Raw genomic sequence first — 21,112 nt, 5'->3', positions numbered from 1 at the left:
CAGGAAAAGAACGAATCCAATCACCGGGCAACACCTCAATCGATCAACCAACTGACCGACTGACTTACCGTAACACACGTGACACAGGCTGGCTTTTCACTTTCTCAGGAATACAAGCCTGGGCTTTACTTCCCAGATGAGGGAGCTCCCCTCCCCACTCCCACTGCCATCAGCGAGGCTAGGAGCCAATTAGCCAAGAATCCATCACTTCTTTGTTTTGATGGATGAAGGGAACAATAACCAGCCTGTTTCCTGCACCTTACAGGCATTCATTTAGCAAACACCCTCTCACCAATGTGCAAGAGTGGACTGTTCAATTGCCTGAGAAATTGCATATGGAACTTTTTTAATGTTCTAATATTCTGTCTTCAAGGGAATCTCAGGAATTTTTTCTGAGGCCATGACTGGTGTTGGCATTTCCCCAGGGCTAGAAATCACAGCAATTGTGTGTGTGAGATCTTCAAACCAGAGTGACAGTGGCATAAGGAATTATCCAATGACAAAATTAACAACCGGGAAGAGGGAAAATCACACTGCCGCTAACGGCGGAGAATTAGACAACCAAAGTTTCATTTGGAGAAAAGCGACGTTGGGGAGCTATTCTTCTGAATTAAACTACATTGTCTTCGCAAGATGGCAGCAAGTACGACCCTGGACAGTGACCAAGTGCCATCCTCATGGAGCAAGTCCATTACCAACCTTCCCGGAGCTCACTGAGAGCTTGTCCCCCAGGGCCCCCACCACTGCAGACACACCGTGCCCTGGAGCCCAGCTTGTGAAGCAGAGAGGCCCTCCTGGTGCCCGGCAACCCTGGACCACAGCAGGCTCACCCGCTCTTCGTTCCCCCACCAGATCGACCAAGGGCTGGAAGGTCTCTTTGGCCTCTCCTAGCCTCTTTGTTTCACTCAGGAGAGAGGCCACTGCATGTGAAAAGGCACTGAGAAATGTTGCGTCCATGGGCCTCCCTGGTGGCGCAAGGGGTTAAGACGCAACCTGTGAAGCTATCCACAGCCACTGCAGCACGAGTTCGATCCCCGGCCGGCCAGGTAGCTACCCACATGGCACAGCAGACCTCTCCTGTCTTGCCCACTGCTCCCCTCAGCAGTATATTTCAGTCAGTCTGCTTGTTCTGTTCCCCGCTCTGTCTCTGGTGAATCCTCTCACCCCCCCCCCCGCACCTCTGACCTGTACCCCAGCTCTTGTATGCATAAATAAATCTTAAAAAAAATAGAAATGTTGCATCCCCTTGTGAATAAGATAGGCATGATCTGAAGAGAAGATCCAGCCCTACTACTGAATTGAAATGAATCTGAACTAAGATGTCTTGGCGAACCTCCTGAACCTCCCCCAAAACCCCAAAGTGCTATAATACTATCAGGCAGGCCTGTGCTCATATATGGAAGTGAACTGTCAGGACACCACCACATCAGCAGCAGCAACAGAATAAAGCCTTCAGGCCAGACCTTAGCCTGACAAAGCAGACTGGAATTGGGCGCCCTGCATTATTGTTTATGACATGGTTTATTGACATCTGAACAAGCCCTCCGATTAGCAGACGGCATCAGGGTAGAGGCCCCCGGCCCACAACCCCTGGCTGTCCCCATCCCGCGGGGGGATGGACTTCCTCATGTGCATGCACAGCACCTCATCGATGTAGATGGTGTTCTCTTTGATGTGGATCTCCTCCTGCAGGGCAAGCTGTCTACGATTCAGCCCTTTTAGCTCCACCTGAGCTTGGGCTAATGTTTCCTTTAATCTAGGAGAAAAGAAAAAATAAAAAGGAGTCACTTCTCTCTCTGCACCTCTTTTTCAGGATTTAAAAAAAAAAAAAGTATTCAGTGCAGAAGCCAAATTGACATGTCTTCTGCTCTTCCCCTCAAGGTAGAGATTTCATTTTTTTTTAAAGATTTAATTTATTTATTTATGCATACAAGAACTGGGATGTAAGCCAGAGGTGTGGGGAGAAGTGGGGGTGAGAAGATTCACCAGACACAGAGTGGGAAGCAGAACAGGCAGATCTACTGAAATACACTGCTGAGGGGAACAGCGGGCAAGACAGGAGAGGTCTGCTGCACCACATGGGTAGCTCCCTGGCCAGGGATCTAGCTCGTCCTGCCATGGCTGGCGATACCTTGATAGCACTGACTTTAACCCCTGCGCCACCAGAGAGGCCCAAGGCAGAGATTTCAAACCAGACACTAAGGGCCAGATTACAGGACATATAACCCCATAAATGTCCAGCATTTAAAACTGTAGATTTTTACCCACACATCTGGATTTGGACTTCTTTGGGAAAACATAAGCATTGGCATCCATTTCCCAGTTGGCTGGAGTTGGTAGAGATTGACCCCTGCGAAAAAGACTCCTCAAACTTACAGATCCAAGTGTGTGCATGCTTGGCAGGCTTCTCCCACGATGGCACTGCCCTGCCCCTGGTTACCTGCCAGGTTTGAATGGCCCCCAGTGACCCTCCCCTCTGGCTGCCTCCTACCTTGCAACATTGTTGGTGATCTCCTGAACCTCCTTGATCAGTCTATACTGAGCAACGTCGCGACACAGCTCCACGTTAGGCCGATGTGTCCTGGTCTCCAGGCGTGTGTGAGCCACCTTGGCAGGTCCTTCTTGGTCAAGAATGGCTTTTTCAAGAACTGTAATATTTTTTTCCTGGGAAGCAATCTCTTCCATGACCTTACAAAAAGGATGAGACTAGATGAGGCCAGGTTATACTCCTCAAAACTCAATGGCAGACACTCTAAGGAGGTCTGCTGTGATCATGTAAGTAGGGAGAGGGGATCTCAGATTTCTACCCAAGCAGGCTCCCAGAATGAGGCTGATCTCTCTTCCCTGAACCAGTAACTGCTGGTGGGCCAGGTAACACACCCAACCTCACAGACAGAATGAACAGGACTGACCATTGTTGCCTCATCCCCTGTGAATGGCCTGGAGTAGACCTCAGCAAAGCAGGCTGCCTCTTCACCCTGGCACAAAGTGCCATGAGCACAAAGCACCCTACTTCCTACTCAGCCTATCCACCCATGCCTCACCTGTCCCAGGGGCCTGAAAAAGTGTGCGCAGTTCAATCTGAGCTTTGATGGTTCCTTTGACAGTGGCTTGTACCCAGAAAGCAGGACTTAAAAGTTACTAGGGATTGGGCCTCCCCTGGTGGCACAGGCGGTTGAGCGCAGCGCTGTGAAGCTGTCCAAAGCCTCTACAGTGCCCGTTCAATCCCAGCCAGCCGGTGAGGGTCCCACATGGCACGGCAGACCTCTCCTGTCTCCCCGGCTTCTCCCCTCAGCAGTATATTTCATCAGCCTACCTATTCTGTTCCCCGCTCTGTCTCTGGTGAATCCTCTCACCCTCCTGTGCATCTGGCCTATACCCCGGTTCTTGTATAAATGAATGAATAAAATCTTTTTTTAAAAAAAGTTACTAGGGGGATTGAATTAATATTAACTAGTTAAAATTTTATTTCTTCCTTAAGCTTTTTGGTTTTTGAACTTTGCATCATGGGAATTCCAAATATATTCAAAGGAAGATAATAAAATAAGGGCCTCCCCGGTGGCGCAGCGGTTGAGCACTGGGCTGTGAAGCTGCCTGCAGCCTCTGCAGAGCCGGTTCGATCCCCCGCCACCGGCGAGAGTCCCAGATGGCTTGCAGACCTCTCCTGCCGCGCCCCCTGCTCCCCTCAGCAGTGTACTTCGGTCCTTCTGCCTGTTCTGCTCCCTGCTCTGGCTCTGGTGAATTCTTTCACCCTCCCGCGCTTCTGACTGTACCCAGTGCTTGTATAAATAAATAAATAAATCTTTAAAAAAAAAAAGATAATAAAATGAATCTCATGTACCATTATCAATGAAAGCAGTGATCAATCTATAGCCAATATGCGATATATGCTGACAATATACATTATATGTCATGTAGCACCCCTGCTCCCCACCCCTGCCAGTCAGCTTGACAGCTGTAAAGCAAATCCCAAATAGTATGTCATTTCAGTCTTAAAAACTGGAGTACATATCTCTAAGATATGAGCATTCTTTTTTTTTGCCTTTTAATTTAGCTACAACACCTTGCTCTCAGAATGGTTCTTTACTGTTATTGAATATCTAGTGTTCAAATTTCCCTGATTGTTCCCCTTTTTTCTAAAAGTTAATTTATGCAAATTAGAGTCCAGATCCACATATTGCACTTGATTATCTTAAGCCTTTTTTAAAAACATTATTAAGCTCTTCTTACATTCAGTTCACAGATATACTATTTTTAAGTTTAGCAAATGTTAATCACTTTAAACTGATTTAGATTAGCAGTTGCTCCACTTCAAACTTAATTAAAATCCATTAAGCATTTATTTCAAGCAGCATTTATAAATTTGATGTATAACTTTTAAAAATGCTGAATTGCCTTAACAAACAAGGCCTTCTAGAGTCCTTAAAATATCTCATCAATCTTCCAAACTTGTAAAAATCATTAATCTTAAATGCTCCCAAATATTTAGCAATCTTCAAACTTAATAACATTCAACTTAAAATCATAAGCCTAAATCAATTATTCAAGTACATATTTTAAGTAAATTGTAAAATTCTCTTAAATTTTGTAAACACTTAAAATATCCAAAATACTTTTTTAAAAAATATTTATTTCTATACAAGAGCTGGGGTATAGGCCAGAGGCGCAGGAGGGTGAGAGGATTCACCAGAGAGAGAGCAGGTTCGGAACAGAACAGGCAGAAGACAGAAATACACTGCTGAGTGGAGCAGTGGGCATGACAGGAGAGGTCTGCTGCGCCATGTGGATTCTCGCCAGCCAGCGGGGATCAAACCGGCACTGCAGAGGCTGTGGACAGCTTGACAGGGCAGCACTCAACCTGCTGCGCCACGGGGGAGGTCCCAAAATACATTTTTTAACAATACTACTAATACTATGGGTTAGATTAAGAATCATCAAACTATGACCTATGGGCCAAACCCAGTCTACCACCTGTTCTTGTACAGACCGTGAAATAATATTTTATTAGATAGACTTATTTTTATAGCAGTTTTAGTTCTACAGCAAAACTGAGTAGGAAAGTAAAAGTGTTCCCATATACCTTCTTTCCCCACTCAGACTTTCCTCTATTATTCACATTTTGTGTTGATGTGGTACATTTGTTACAATTCCTAAACCAGTGTTGGTATATTATTACTAACTACAGTTCATAGATTACATGAGCATTCACTCTGTCCTGTACATTCTATGGATTTCACAAATGGATAAGGCCATATGTAGTGGCAGGAAGGCCACTAGCAGGTTTTGTGATCCAGCAGACAGGTAAAGGAGAGTCTTGGAGCCCGGGTGGCTTTTTCAGGCTTTTATTGAGCTTTACATGTAGTGTGGCAAATAGGCACACGCAGGCAGGGGTGCCGGGGAGACCAGGAGGCCAGTAGGCCTCCAAGCCCCCCACCACCACCAAGTCTTCACTCTTGGCTTCTCTGGCTTCTTTCTCCCCTTCTCTCTCCTGCCTCTTCTCCTGTTTCTCTTCTCTTGGTGACTATCTCAACACTCCTCCCATGGACCGCAGAAGTAAACAAGATAGTTTGCAACAATGTGACGACTGCAGCTGCCCCATCAGGCTGGGCAATCCTAATGGTGGGAGGGCAGAAAAGCCTGGAAAACCATTTACCCTGCACCATATATGTCGCCTGGCACACCCAGTATATATGAACACAGTTCTGTATACACCATAACTGTACCATATACAATAGTTTCACTGCTCTAAAGCCCTCCTGTGCACCCTATTCACCATTTTCCTCCCTCATCTGAAGCCCTGACAATCATTGATCTTTTTAGTGACTCCATAGTCTTAACCTTTTCCAGATTATTATCATATAGTGGAGCCACATATTATCACTTATGCAGTATAAATTTCAGATTGGTTTCTTTCCTTTGACAATATACATATAAGGTTCCTCCATATCTTTTGTGTTTTGCTAGCTCTTTTCTTTTCTTTTTTTAGAATGATATTCCACTCTATGGCTGTAACACAATTTGTCCATTCACCTTTGAAGGACATCTTGGTTGCTTCCAAGTTTTGACAATTATGAGTTAGGTTCCTATAGATATCCACCTGCAGGCTTTTGCATGGACATAGCTTTCAAAACATTTGAGTAAATTCCAAGGAGTGAGATTGCTGATTGCTGAGATTCCACCATGGCAGATGTCTAGCTACCCATTTAACAATGAGGCTGGCGAAATTCTTGAATCTTGAACAATCAGAGCCCACAGGAGTTGATTCCAGGAATCTTCCTCTCCAGCAAGAACCCCTGAGTCCTGAGCATATGTGAACACACACAGGTAACCTCAGAAACACTGAGAAGTAGGGTCTAGACTGGAACAGCAGCTTATTTGGGCAGTTTTACAAGAAACTGCCAACTGTCTTCCAAAGCAGTTGGGTCATTTTGCATTCCCACTGGCAATGAATGAGAGTTCCTATTACTCCCCATCTTTGTCAGTAATTGGTGGTGTCAATGTTTTAGATCTTTCCATAGGTGTACAGCAGTAGCTCGTTGTTCTGATATGAAATTCCTTAATGACATGTGATGTTGAACAGCTTTTCATAAGTTTAATTGCTATCTGTAGGTACTCTTTGGTGAGGAGTCTGTTCCTGTCTTTTGCCCATTTTCAATTGTTTTCCCATTGTTGTTTTAAGAGTTCTTTGTACATTTTTTCCCCAGAAGTACTTACTTTTTTATTTTATATATTTTTTACATCATCTTTCATTTTTGCACAATGTATGCATTTTCATTGGTTATAGTCCCCATACAATTCCCGACCCCTTTGTTTTGATCCCACTCTCCTCCCCACCCCACCCCCAGTGTATCTCTGGTTTATAGTTGCTTGTTGATTATAATAAGTAAAAATCTTTGTACATTTTTGATGAAAGTCTTTATCAAAAACTCATGCCATTTGCAGCAACATGGATGGAGCTAGAAGGGATCATGCTCAGTGAAATGAGCCAGAAGGAAAAAGAAAATATCAAATGGTTTCGCTAATAGGATCAAGAAAAAAATAATAATAATAAATTAGCAGGCAACCATAAATCAGAGACATTCTGCAAAGGAGGGGGAGGAAAAGGGATCAAAACAGGGGAGAGAAGAGCACAAGGGACTATGGTGATGGTTCATGGGTGAGTTGGTGGTAGGAATTTTATGGGGATTACACAATGTTGTAAAAGATATAAATTAAAAAGTAAATTAATAAAAAAAGAAAGTCTTTATCAAGTATGTGTTTGCAAAAATTTCCCCCAGTCTGTGGCTTGTCTTTTCATTCTCTTAAAAGAAAGGTCTTTACATCTCTAAATGATTGGGAAAAATCAAAAGGAAACTGTAGCGGCAGGAGGACACAGAGCAGGATCTCTATGATCCAAGCAGATGGGGTAAAGGAGGAGTCCTGGAGCCCTCAGCTTTTCAGACTTTTATTGGGATTTACCAGGTACACAGCAAGCAGGGGTGCTGGGGCGGGGCGGGGGGGGGGGCGGCGGGAGGCTGGCAGGCCTCCCAGCCCCCAGCAAGTCTTCATTCTACCTGAGCTCTCTGGCGTTACTCTGGTGGCTCTGCTTTTCTTTCGCTCTCATTCTCTCTGCTTCTCTAATCTCTGCTCCTGCTGGCGTCCCCATGACACCGCCCTTATTAGCCCAGTCTCAGCCCACGTGAATCCCATCTACCTATGCCCACACCCTACTCCAGGTGCCCGCCATCAGGCATGCATTCGGGACCGCAAGGATCCATCATCAATCCTAACGGTGGGAGGGCAGAAAAGCCTGATACTTTACTTACCCTACAGAGACTATATTGTGTCGTGAAAATGACATAAAATTTAAATATTGGCACCCATACAGTCATATCGGACACAGCCATGCTGCTTTTGAGCTACAACAGCAGAGTTAGTGTTGCAGTGTTGCAGAGTTGTATAATCTGCAACACACACACACAAAGACCCTGCAACACAATGTGCTGTGCTCTATAACTTTGCGCTGTTGCCCAGACCACTACAGGGACATGCTCATAACCTGATGGCTTCCTCAAGTGTTTTATGTTCATTCTACAGTGACATCCTACTTTTTTATTACCAATGTACAAGAGCAACAGACATCACATGCTGCCCTATTAAGCTATAGTGAGGGGTATGTTTTATTAATCAGAGAGCAAATCACCGTGCTTACTGTGCAGTGACACTGTATGTAGCTGTGCTGAAAGGACACAACACAACTTTACTAGACTAAGCATTCAGCGCCATGCTCCCACCTCACAGGAGAGCAATGATAAGAAAACTCAGACAGAGCCTCCCCTGGTGGCACAGCAGTTGAGCGCTGGGCTGCGAAGCTGCCCGCAGCCTCTGCAGCACCAGTTCGATCCCTGGCTGCTGGGCGAGGGTCCCACATGGCGCGCAGACCTCTCCTGCCGCCCGCTGCTCCCCTCAGCAGTGTACTTCGTCAGCCTGCCTGTTCTGCTCCCCCCTCTGTCTCTGGTGAATTCTCTCACCCTCCCGCACTTCTGACTGTAACCAGTGCTTGTATAAATAAATAAATCTTTAAAAAAAAAAAAAAGGAAAAAAGAAAACTCAGACATTGAAAGCAGAATATTTCATCACTGCAGAATTTCTTCACAAATATGAAACTGCAATCAAAGTGGCTCATTTGTTAGCCATTTCGTGATGGGGCACTAATTAAATCATCCCTGATTGCAGCAGCTGAGGAGGGATGAACAGGGAATTTAAATTTGTTTGAAACGACCAATCTTTCAGCAAGAATAGTTGCTTAAAGAGTTAGGGGCCTCAGGAACAACATCAATTGTCAATTTAAAAACAAGGCATGTGATGTTTAGTGGTTTTCCTTTCCCCTTCAGGAGGTGGCAGGTGTCTCTGACACTGCTCAGCTGCTGTTTTTTCAGGAGTTGATACTAGTTTGAAGCGAGTAAGGAATAAAGCCTCCATGAGTACTCAAATAATAAGTGCAGGTGAGGATACTTTCCAAAAGTTGGGAAAACACTAATTCGATACAACCTGAAGTGGAATTGGCTAAGAAGTGTTAACAGGTGCTGATGGTTGAGCAGAAAGAGACTTAGTTGATATTTACAGAGCTTGAGAAGATGTAGTTATTTAAAGTCTATGGTTATTCATTTATTTTCTGCAGAAAGTACTTGGCCCGCGGTATTTGGATCTATCATGTGTAACTAAACCAGTGAAATTCATTGGATGTGACCATCACCAGCTCTGCGAATTTTTGCTAGAAATGGAAATTGAGGGGCCTCCCCAGTGGCACAGCAGGTTGAGCGCAGCACTGTGAAGCTGTCCGCAGCCTCTGTAGCATGGGTTCGATTTCTGGCCAGCCAGGGAGAAATCCACATGCTATGGCAGACCTCTCCTGCTCGCCCACTGCTCCCCCCAACAGTGTATTTTGGTCGTCTGCCTGTTCTACTCCCCACTCTGACTCTGGTGAATCCTCTCACCCTCCCGCACCAGCTCTTGTATAAAAAAATAAAATAAATCTTTAAAAAAAAAAAGAAATGGAAGATGAGAAGTCTGATTTCCCCTACTACTCAGTGATTCAATGGCTTAGTGGTGGTAAAATTTTCTTGTGATTTATTTTAATAAGTACTATCTTACAACTACACTCTGGATTCCAGGAGGGCAAGATAGGCCTACAGGAGGACAAGGATTTGGGGTCTAGTCACCGGTTGCCAGCAATACACCTTGCCAGGTGATGTGCCTTCCTTCTACTGCCTACCTTTTGATTTCACCATTAGTAAAAAGCAAGGAATTGTCTAACTTTGGCGATAATAGGTAGCTTGTATTGTCCCTCTGTTACAGGTGAGGCAGAAGGCCCAGAAAACTTGAGGGAGGCACTGAAGCCACTCAGAGGTCTGCTTGGATTTGAGCTTATTACATTCAGTTCCAGTCTAGACCCTACTTGTCAGTGTTCCTGAGCTTAGCCTGTGGATGGCCACATATGCTCAGGACCTGGGAGTGTTTGCTGGAGAGGATTGCTGGAATCAACTCTTTTGGGCTCTTATTGTTCAATATTCAGGATTTTCACCAGGCTAGAAATCTACCATGGGTAGCTAGACATCTACCATGTAGAAAGCATTTTTACACCACAGAGATCTGCAAATTTTACGAATCAGGGCCTTTTCCTCCCCCTTAGAGCCAGTTTACTGGAAGGACAAGCAGTCACAATACCAAAGCGGCTGATGGGTTTGGAACAATTGGCTGCATTCAACTCATGGAACTTCTGAATCACAAAGGATATCTGAGACCACATGGTCGTCTTGCAGAAGGGAAGAACTGAGGCCCAGAATGGAGATAAGTATGTTCCTTGCAACAACAGTGGCAAAACAGATCCAGAAATGAACCACATCCCACGCCAGTCTCCAAAAGCCCAACGCTTGCTGCTAAGATGGAGAGATGGGAATGACGCACATTCTTTAGCCAATCCAATGCATAGGCCCAGAAGGTACAGCCTGGCCCAGAAAGCTTTCTGGATTTCTACAGTAAAACCTTCTGAGTTCCTGTTCCCTCCAGGGAGCTCACCTTAGCCAGATGAGCAGCCAGCTTGTCCCTGGCATCCTTGGTCTCCTTCAGTCCATTCTTGAATGCTGTGTCCACCACATCACATTGCCTGCGCTGGTCACTGGCTGTCTGGGACAGGATTCGGTCCACCAGGGCCTTCAGCATCAGGGAGTTATTCCTCTGTTTGTCAGCCTTCTCCACGTTGGTGTTGGAGAACTCCAACCAGTCCTCCAGACTCACAGAGCTGAAACAGAAGCCATGCATTTGGTCACGGCTTATCTGGGCTTGGAAAGGAGCTGTGGGGAGGGGGACATGCTCCTGGAAATCCACCATCAGATACACCTAGAATGCTTCCCCATCTGAGGGAAAAAGGAGCAGGGTCAGTGGGAATAGCTGTCACTTTGGGAAACCTACCCACTCTGTGCCAGGATGGAATGGCACGTTATAAAACATCATCTCATCATCCTCGTGATGGCCAAGTGAACTGGCTTTTTAATTTCCATTTTACAGACGAGGAAAGCTGAGTTCAGAAAGATGCAGTAACTTAGTCAAGCTCACACAGGTGAGGGGCAATTGAGCCTTAAAATAATAACAGCAACAGATTGAGAAAGAAAACAACAACAACAAAAAAATATGTGGACTAAGTTTTGGGCAAAGAAAGAGGCAGAGGCAGTGGTAGAACATCAAAACCCACCGTGAAGACCTGGCAGGGAGCCCTGGCATTGCCTATCAGTCATCCTCTGTGGAATCACCTCCGGAAGTCTGGGCCTCCCTTCCTGCCGGGCAACCCACAGAAGACATCCAACCAGAAAAAAGGTATTTCCTAAATTCTTAACTTTTTCACAGCCAATTGCCTGCCAAGGATAACACATACTAACACTCCTAGCTAGGTCCCTTGGGCTCACGCTTCACAAGGTGGTAGTCAGACTGTCTCTGGGACCACAGTCTCACCTGGAAACTTGACTGGGGGTTGGTGAGGCCCACCTGTAAGCTGACAGGTTGGGTTGGGGCAGATCTGTCATGTGAGCCTCTCCACAGGGACATGACATGGCAGCTGGCCCACCAGCAGTACATGATAGAGGAGAGAGAGAGAGAGAAGCTACAGTTTTCTTTTAGCCCATTTCCAAAAAATGACATCTCATCCCTTCTGTTTGTGATAAACAAGTCAATGAGCTCACCCCATGGCACAACAGGGTGGAGATTAGACAAAGGTGTGAATCCCAGGAAGTGGGGGTCCTTGGGGGCTGTCTCTGAGGCTGCCTCTAATCACAGAGAACCATCCCTAACCAGGTCAAGAAATCCAACATCACTTCCACCACAGAAACCCCTTCCCCTTATCCGTCAGTATCCCCCTGGATCAATATCCCCTTTCTATCAGTGTTCCCCCTCTCCTCCCTGGAGGGTAACCTCATCCTGACTTCCTTGTTTTGCCTGCTCTTGTGCTTATTAAACAGCATCATACACTATATTGTGTATGTGTGAGTTTTCTTCTAATCAACATTATATTGAGATGCTGCAGTGTTGTTAAAGTAGGGATTTATTCATTCATTTGTTTATGTAAGTGAGGATTCATGGTTTCCTGTTTTATTGAATGTGTTATAATCTGTTGACTGATAAATGATAACACCGTGGAGAGAAAAAAAAAGTATTCTTGGAAGTCAAAAATGAGGATTACCACAGAAGAGGAGAGTGGGTAGAAAGGGGTCCAGCCAGCTGCTGCTTTAACATCCTTGTAGGGTGTATTTCTACAAAGTGTAGCCATAGGAGCCGTTTTACAGGAAAGGAACGTAACATTGTGACCAGCACATGCAGAGACAAAGAACTCCGTCAGTTTTTTGGCTTCTTTATAGGTGTCATTTTTGAAGGCAATTTTTAATTTCCAGACAGGGCATATGCATAATTTAAACTTGTTATCCTTGGCAGGCAATTGGCTGTGAAAAAGTTAAGAATTGAGGAAACACCATGGCAACTGGGACATAATAAACATGTATTGTTTTAAGCTGTTAGGTTCTGTAACCTGTACAGCAAAAGATAACTAACATGATACTTCATTAGGTGACATGTTCATTATTATTTGTGTACTTTTCTTCATGAAAGTTTTATTTCAAAAAGGTTTTGAAAATTAGAATGAAATAAGTCTGTGATGTACTATTACTTAAAAATGTTAAATCAGATGTTACAGAAAAGGTACATAGCATTAAAAAATATTTGCGTGTGTGTATGCATATGTTGGTGTGACATGCAGATAACACTGGGTGTCTCAGGGGTATAAGAATGGGGACGTTACATAGCTATGGGGACATTATTAACTTACCCTTTATATAGTTTTACATTATTTTGCTTGTTTTAAAACATGAATAGGTGATAGGATATTTTTCAAAGGTTTAAAGACTTTCTATAAGACTTTTAAAGTGGATCCAGCCTGGAGGACCGAGGAGCCTCCGGGGCCTATCTCAGGTATAGGCACCCAGCACCTGACTGTCGCTCTCTCCAGCATGCTGTCAGAACACATGCTAGGTCGCACCCTGGGCCAGAATGCTGGGGCGTTTCCAGCGGGGAGGAAGACCACACCACTGGACATCGGGGGCCCACTCACTTTGGTTCAACCCTCACGACGTTCTCAGAATATTTGATGTTTGGAGAGTTGTTGTTGAGTGAGAAGCAGATATCATCGATGGTCAGGGCCATAAACTTGTCCTTCAAGTCTTTTTCAAGACTGTATTTGGCAGAGCGGTTCAGCCTGAAGGGAGAAGGTAAGCAGGGTTTTCCATCTGAAATGCCCAGGAGGCTCCAACAGGTTCTCAGTAGACCTTGGAAAGTGAAACTAAAGCTAGGTCTGGTACGTTGTGGCCATGCTAACTCACTTCCTCCCCACCTACCATCTACCATCTTCCTAATTCTCTCTCTCTCTCTCTCTCTCTCACACACACACACACACACACACACACACACACACGCATGCACAATGCATGCTTGGTAACAAATTAAATAGCCAAGCTTGAACTTGAACTCCCTCCCTCCAACTGTGACATTTTCTGCTATCACTGCGGTAGCATACAGTATATGAGAGGTCAGCCTGGCAAGAATGGCTCTGGTTTATCAGGCCCCATGGCGACCCACCACCAGAGGGCGACTGTCTTGTACAAGAGGTTGTCCAGGCCTCATTCTGAATGCCCCTTGTCACCTCCGGGCATGGAAAGTGCTTGTAGGACTCAAGCTATACATGACAGCTGTACCTGATCTGCTCGGATGTCTCCTCCAGAGTGCGGGTCAGCAGGGACTTCACGCCCTGCATGATCTCATCCTCCTTTATCAGCTCTTCTTCCACTTCATCATGCACCAAGTCAATGCCAATTCGCTTCTCCCTGGTGGAGAGAAAGTCACAGGTCACCTGATGCTTGGAGGGAGGTGCTGACATCTGGACATCTCAGTCCGGACAGTCTGAGGATCCCCCCACCTGCCTAGATGATATGAAGAGGAATGCCCATGAGTTGTGTCTATGTGACATGAAAATATTGAAAACACAATGAAGAAAAGTTGATCAATGACTGTCACTTAGCTTGAGAAAATGCCAAGAGTTTTGCCCTCAATGGCCCAACAGTTCTGAAGGCATTTCCTTCTGAACTATTTATTGGAAACATCGTCTTTCTATTTAGAATGCGAAAGACATGTGTTGCCTTCCTTGATCCCAGGCCTGATTTTTGACAAGGATTTGAATCCAGAAAAATGCTTCATAATAATAATGTCAATATTAATATTACCCCCACCACTGAGTACTTACTGTGTGATTGGGCTTTTTATATGAGTATTTTCACTTAACCCTCTCAAGTACATGTGCAGAAACTGAGTTTCAGAGAAGGAAAGTAACTTACCTAAAATCACAGAACTGGGCATTATGCATTAACCACTATGTGATGTGTGTTACTCCCCAAATTGACCAGTCACTGCCATATATTGTTCTCTTCCACCTGGCATGATAATACTTAGGAGGAAGGCTCCATATTCACCAGCTGTGTGACCTTAGCATGTTATGTAACATGTTATGTAGCTTGTGATGTACCTTGGTTTCGTCTCCTTTGAATTGGGTAATTATTAGTGCTTCATGGGTTGTGGCCAGGAACAATAGGTATGAAAGCAGACAGAGTGCCCCACATACAGTGTCACATACTCCACCAGCTCAGCCACCTTGACATTCTAATCGCCCTTAGGCAACCTGAGCCCATGACTATTGGCCTCTTTGATCATCTCTACATCCCTTTGCTGCCAGTGCCCCAGAGGGTCCTGGCTAAGCTCACTGATCAGGGCCTCCCAGGGAGAGGGAAAGGCAGGGATAGTCATGGTTTGGGAAACTACATGTAGTACTGCACAGCTAAGCACAACCCACTGTTGGAAGTGAGTTATGGACCTGGAGAGTCACTGGAGGCCCTTTATAATGAACCTTATCTGTGAAGCTGGAAATTTGAACTTTATCTTGAAGGTATTAGGACCCAGGGTTGTAATTCAGGATTTTAAGTATAGGGATGACCTGTAAAAATCTACATTTGGAGAAGTTCACTCAGCAGTCTGTGTGGAGGAGCACTGAGCTGGAGGGGGCAAGAAGATCTGTTGAGGCATGCCAGTAGAGCTGCAACAGGTACAGGTCTGGAAGCCAGCATCGCCCCAGAGTAGAGAGGATCACTCATAGGATGGTCATAGGCCTTGTAGGAGGGATCTCAGGATAAAAAGGCATGTTTTCACCATGCTCTCTGGATTACAAAAGGCTTCCATGTGGCTCTGTGTATTGGGGCAGACTTGTCTTCTAGTAACTGGTAAATTATAAAGACTACCATTTCCCAGTTTCTACTGGTGTGGCCACATGACTAAGTTCTGGTAAATGAGAAGCGTGCAGAAATGGTGAATGCCAAGCCCTAATTATTCCTACTTGCTGGCATGTAAACAATGACTGGAGCTCCAGCTGATATCTTGAGTCATGAGGTAAACTTGGAAGTAAAAGCCACATGCAGTAAAGCAACAAGATAGAAAAAGTTGGGCCTCCCTGATGGCCTAGGGGTTAAGTCTCAGCGCTGTTACTTCTGTGGTCTGAGTTCGATCCCTGGCCAGGGAGCTAACTCACATATGGTGCAGCAGACCTCTCCTGTCTCACGCCCTGCTCCCCTTGGCAGAATATTTCAGTAGATCCGCCGATTCTGCTCCCCACTCTGTCTCTGGTGAATCCTCTCACCCCCTGCACCTCTGGCCTACGCTCCAGTTCTTGTATTTAAAAAAGAGAGAGAGAGAGAAAGCCCAGTGCCTGAACTATCTCCACAGCCCTTAAGTGTGAGAGAAAAGGAATTATCTTAAATTCAATGTTATTTTGCAGTTTTCTGATTACCCACAGCTAAACAATCAAGTTAGTCAAGAGTGGAATTTAGACATGGACCAAACCCAGTGCTCCTTCCCCTGCCCAGCACCCTCGGCATGCCAAGATCAGCCCAGGTCTAAAAGGACACACTCCTTTGCCTCAGCCTAATCTACCACATTGCAAATCAACTTTTACTGCCCGGCATTCCATTTCTCACAACAGATGCTTCACTTGAGGAACCTTCCCTCCTACCTGTATGCCAGGCAGGTCTGAGTGATATGCAGGGGCTCTTTTAAGCTCTCCAGTGCTTTCTCCAGTCTGGTCTGATAACACAGCAGGTCCTCAGTTTCATACACAAGCTGCTCAAGTTTGTCATCTAACTCCTTCTTCCAGAACCTGACTTCCTCAAGTCTCTGTTCTGAAGCACACAGAGAAGTTATGCCAGGATGAATCTACTCCCGAGGTAGCCAAGTTTTGCATTAGAAACTTGAAGCACAGGGCATCCCCGGTGGCATAGCCGGTTGAGCGCAGAGTAGCGCTGTGAAGCTGCCCACAGCCTCTGCAGTGCAGATTCCATTCCCTGCCAGGGAGGTGACACACGTGGCACGGCAGACCTCTCCTGTCTCACCCGCTGCTCCCCTCACCAGTGTTCTCAGACCGTCTGCCCGTTCTGCTCCCCACTCTATCTCTGGCGAATTCTCTCACCCTCCCGCACTTCTGGCCTATACCCCAGTTCCTGTATAAATAAATAAATCTTTAAAAAAAAAAAAAAAAAGAAAAGAAACTTGAAGACCAGTGTAAAACTGCCTAAGACATGTTTTCTTCTACATCTTTTGGGCATCTTTTTGTTTTTGTTAGTGTTTACTAACTGAAGATGAATTTTAGAAGCAGTTTGCAACATAAAAAAAAAAAAAACCTGCTGAGATTTTCATTGGTGTTACATAGAATCAATAGGCTAACTTAAGGAGAATTGGCATCTTTAAAATATTGAGAGTTCCAATCCATTAACTGACAATTCCCTGCTAATTTTATTTAGAATTTCTTTAATTTCTTGCAATAACAATTTATAGTTTTCAGTGTAGAATTCTTGCACAGCTTGAGTTAGGTTTATTTCTACATACTTGAAATTTTTTAACTTCAAGTAGTCTCAGAGTAAGACACTAATTTTTTAATGAGTCAATCAATCAGTGAAGTTAAGGTTCAGACCTTGAAAACTTTGCTCTCATGCCTATTGAAACACAGGTTTTTTTTATTTAATATATATATATATTTACATCATTGTTCATTTTTGTGCACTGCTTGACTTCTCCTCTCAGGTGTAATCTCCATAAATTTCCCACCACCAAGACACCGGCGAACCATCACCATAGTCTCTTGTGTTCTTCCCTCCCCCGTTTTGATCCCTCTCCCTCTCCTGCAGAATGTCTCTGATTTATAGCTTGCCTGCTAGTTTTGTCTTTTTTTTTTTTCTGACCGCTCGCTTGTTTCCCTATATTCCTCTTATGAGTGAAACCACCCATAGTTTTCTTTTGTCTTCTGACATTTCACTCAGCATAATCCCTTCCACCTTCATCAATTGTTGCTGCAATGGCATGACTTTATCTTTTTTGATTGCTGAGTAGTATTCTATTGTGTATATACACCATATCTTTTTTATCCAATCATCTGTTTTGGGGCATTTAGGTTTTTTCCATATCGTAGCTATTGTAAATAGTACCATAATAAACATAAGAGTGTGGGTGAAACACAATAATTGTGAAAAATGAATGGTGCACATGCATATCCAACTCCTATCCATACACACTGTTATATAGAATGGGGCTGCCAATAAGCTGGTGTCAGGAGTGAGGATCAACCCCCAGCAAGTGCCTGGCATCTAGACTGTTGATCTGAATGCTTTGGTTTGTTGGAGGTTAAAAAATTAGTCATCCTTAGACAGTTTTATCCACAGTTGTGTTTGTTCCTCCTGGTCAGTGTTAGTAATACATTAATTCAGTTTCCAATATTTAAAAAGTGGGTAAAATCCAGCTTTTGGGGGCCTTAATGTTTCTTAAAAAAAAAAAGCCCAGGTTGAAATTGAGTAATAGCTTCCTCCTTAGATGGAGTGAGTGTTCCCCATGTCCCCACAGTCCTTGCCACTCCTATTGTCTTAGGAGGTCTTATTCAACCCCCGGTGTGTTACTTACCCAGCCCTTATAGACAGTTCCATTTGTGATCTCTGGTTATCAGTTTTTTGTATTTAGGTGGTTCTGTTTCCTGTTGAGTTGATTTTTACCTTACTTATTTAAGGGTACCACCCTTTAAGCAGTGTTTTTAAGTAGGGGGTCAAAATCAAGAAAAAATTACTCCTTTAAGACTCAGCCCAAATGTTCCTCTCTAGGAAATTTTTCCCAGTTCTCCAGTACCTGTCCCATCTCTACTTTTCTAACTTTACCTGATCGCTTATCTGGTTATACTCTGATTATTAATTTTTGCATCTTTTTCCTCCTCAAGGCAGAAGCCCCTAAAAAGCAGACATTCATCATTCCCTTAGATATTCCCAGTGCTTAGTCCATAGATGCTCCTAGAGGCACAATAAATATTCATCAAATCAATCCATCAATGATGGATGATGGGTAGCTGAAAGTCAAACTGGGTTGCCATGTTTCTATCTTAGAACAATGAACTCAAACATAGGACACGGAAAACACACAATTTTCCCTAATATTTCAAGTTGAATATATTGCCACTCCTAACCCTGAAATTCAAATAACAATATAGTTAAACCCCAACAATCTCATCCAAATATGATCATAAATACACCAAGCCCATTATCTTACCTATTTTCTTGTTCACATCACTTTGAGATTTTCTTGTGCTTTTTTCAATTTCATCCACAAGTCTCTGGCTTTCTGAAACCAGGCGTTCAGACTTGGACCTCTGGGCCTCTGCTTGATGGTACTGGTTCTTGTTAGCAACGAGCCACTCTGAGCGCAGGAACTTTGGTGGAGACTGTAGTAATTTGGCCATTTGAGGTTTCCAAAGTGCTGATCAAAAGCAGACTTTAGATTAACTGAACTAATTTGTCCTTTGTTAAATGTCAATTTTTATTAAAGGGGCATATGTACCAAAAAGGGGATAAATCATATTCTGCACCCAAAATGAAAACAGCTGTTTAGACAGCACCCAGATTAAGAAATAAGCACCACCAGCACCTCATGCCCTCACCAGCCCTATTCGCCACCCACACCTCCACAGTATAACCACCAGCCTGACTTTTAACTGTATGAATTAATCTTGCTGTTTTGAACTTAATGTAAGTGGAATCATATAGCATGTGATCTTTTATATCTGACTTCTTTTGCTTAACATTATGTTTGTAAGATTCATCTGTATTGTTCATATAGTTGCATTTGTTCATTCTCATCGCTGTACAGTATACCATTGTATGAAAAAACCAAAGTATGTTTATCTGTCTTTTCTGTTTTTGAATATTTGGGTTGTTTCCAGGTTGAGGCTATCATGTCAGTGCTATGAATATTCTCATACATGTCTTTCGGTGAACATGTGCATGCATTTTTATGATTCATTAGAATTTCTGTGTCAGAGGGTGTTAGACAATACTGCCAAACAGCTGAACCTAGACAGATTTTCATTTAAAAATGAACAAATGTGACATCTATAAACTGACAACTGGAAGTGGTGTCTATTCAGCAGATAAAAAGAATCTAGAAACTTCCCAGACACAGAAGTGAGGAAAGAAGGGGAAAACGTGAGAAGGGAACAGGCAGAGGCTGCCAACAACAAGAACACTAAAATTTCCTCACCTCAACTGCACACAGCTCTGTTTGACCCTGAAAACTGCTTTCCACAGACATTTGCCACCGCACCCCCACCCCTCCCCCACCACCCCTCCACACACACCAAATCCCTGCAAAAACCTGAGCATCTACCCTTAGCGGTTTCTGGATCCCTGAACCCCTTCAAATACCCAAGCAGTTAATTAGAATCAGATTTTGTCCAGGCGGAGGACCCCAGGCCACCCATTCCCCTCAGATAACATGGGATCCCCATTTTTTCAAGTCCAGTCCCTCCAATGGTTCCTCCCAAGTTTTTTCCGAGTTTGGATGTTGAAAATTTAAGCCAAGACTCCTGAATAAGTCTGAGTAACTCCTTAATACAGAGAAGTTTGTATTAGGGCTAAATTTGGCAGATCCCAATGAGGCCTTTAAGTAGGGGCCAAGGCTGCAAATAAGGGCTAGCGTGGTGAAGACGGTGTTTACTTACCGCACTGCCACAAAGAACTACTACACAAACTCCGAATAGGAGCCTTCTTATCCCAGCTGATGCCTGGGCTCTAGCAGAAGCGCGAGGTAAACAGCGCAGTCTCCATAGCAACCGGTGACGCGTCATCAGGGCGAAGGCAGCTTCACCGGAAGGCTCTGTGCCGGCGCGAATTCTGCACCCTCCTGGTCCAACCCCCTCGGGGCAATACAGGGGTGTGGCCTGAGAGCCCTGGGGGCAGAGGCTCGGCTATTTCAACCTATCACGAAAACTAGGAACACCAAGCAGGAGGGCACCCCAAACTCCAAGCGGGAAGTCACGAGACTGTCTAGTGCTCTGCCGCGGGTTGGGTCTCCTGCACTTGCTGCTGCCCCTGGCGTCCCAGGGGTGCCGTGGGGTTGAGCTGGACTATTTGTCCAGGCCCTCGCAGACGGGCGGGATCGGGACCACTAAGTCACGGCCCCTGGGAGGGCGCTGCTGGGAGAATACGCGAGGGATTCCTGGGATTGTGGGGTACCTCGGCCAAGAGAAGGCAACCCCCCGAGGGCCGCCAGTCCGAGGAGGTTTTGCGGGGTGAAGCTCAATCCTTTGTCTTGCGAGTCGCTGGGCGCGTCCTGGGGAATCATCAAGCGTCAAGAAAATGACACGCGCGGCCTGTGCAACAAGTGGGGGAGCTCGTGTTGCACAGTCACGTTCCTCGTCCCTCAGCGAAGAGGCGATTTAAGAGCCGTTTGCCTGGCACGCAGCCCACCCGGGGAGAGTCCCCAGTTCCTTCCCCTGTTAGGGATCCGGACGCTGAGCTGGACAGAAACCGCCCCCGGGCTCTGACCGTGGCCGCCGGGCGTGTGCGGGGTGGGCGAGCCGGCGGAGGGGCTGAGTGGCTCCCCAGGACCTGGGCGCAGCCGCTGGCGGGGGATCCTCTCCTGCTTAGGCGAGAAGGACACGTGTCCTGGGGCAGCGAGCACCCTGATT

The 21,112-nt window shown here is 45.1% G+C and overlaps 1 protein-coding gene across 1 annotated transcript; it reads right to left on the bottom strand.

Annotated features, from left to right (window-relative positions):
- Window positions 1-1,444: 1,444 nt before the first annotated feature.
- On the bottom strand, window positions 1,445-18,895 carry TEKT1 (tektin 1). The gene is made up of 7 exons (XM_084239255.1): window positions 18,697-18,895; window positions 16,130-16,295; window positions 13,773-13,901; window positions 13,133-13,276; window positions 10,558-10,780; window positions 2,492-2,688; window positions 1,445-1,756 (listed from the first exon to the last, which is right to left on the bottom strand). The coding sequence occupies exons 1-7, from the start codon at window positions 18,884-18,886 to the stop codon at window positions 1,549-1,551; spliced, it is 1,257 nt and encodes a 418-aa protein (XP_084095381.1). The 5' UTR covers window positions 18,887-18,895; the 3' UTR covers window positions 1,445-1,548.
- Between the last annotated feature and the right edge of the window lie 2,217 nt (window positions 18,896-21,112).

The sequence above is a fragment of the Talpa europaea genome (assembly GCF_964194135.1).
Source record: "Talpa europaea genome assembly, chromosome: 7".
Taxonomy (NCBI): domain Eukaryota; kingdom Metazoa; phylum Chordata; class Mammalia; order Eulipotyphla; family Talpidae; genus Talpa; species Talpa europaea.
The sequence above is the reverse complement of the archived record's forward strand: the minus strand, read 5'-3'. Positions and strand labels throughout refer to the sequence as shown.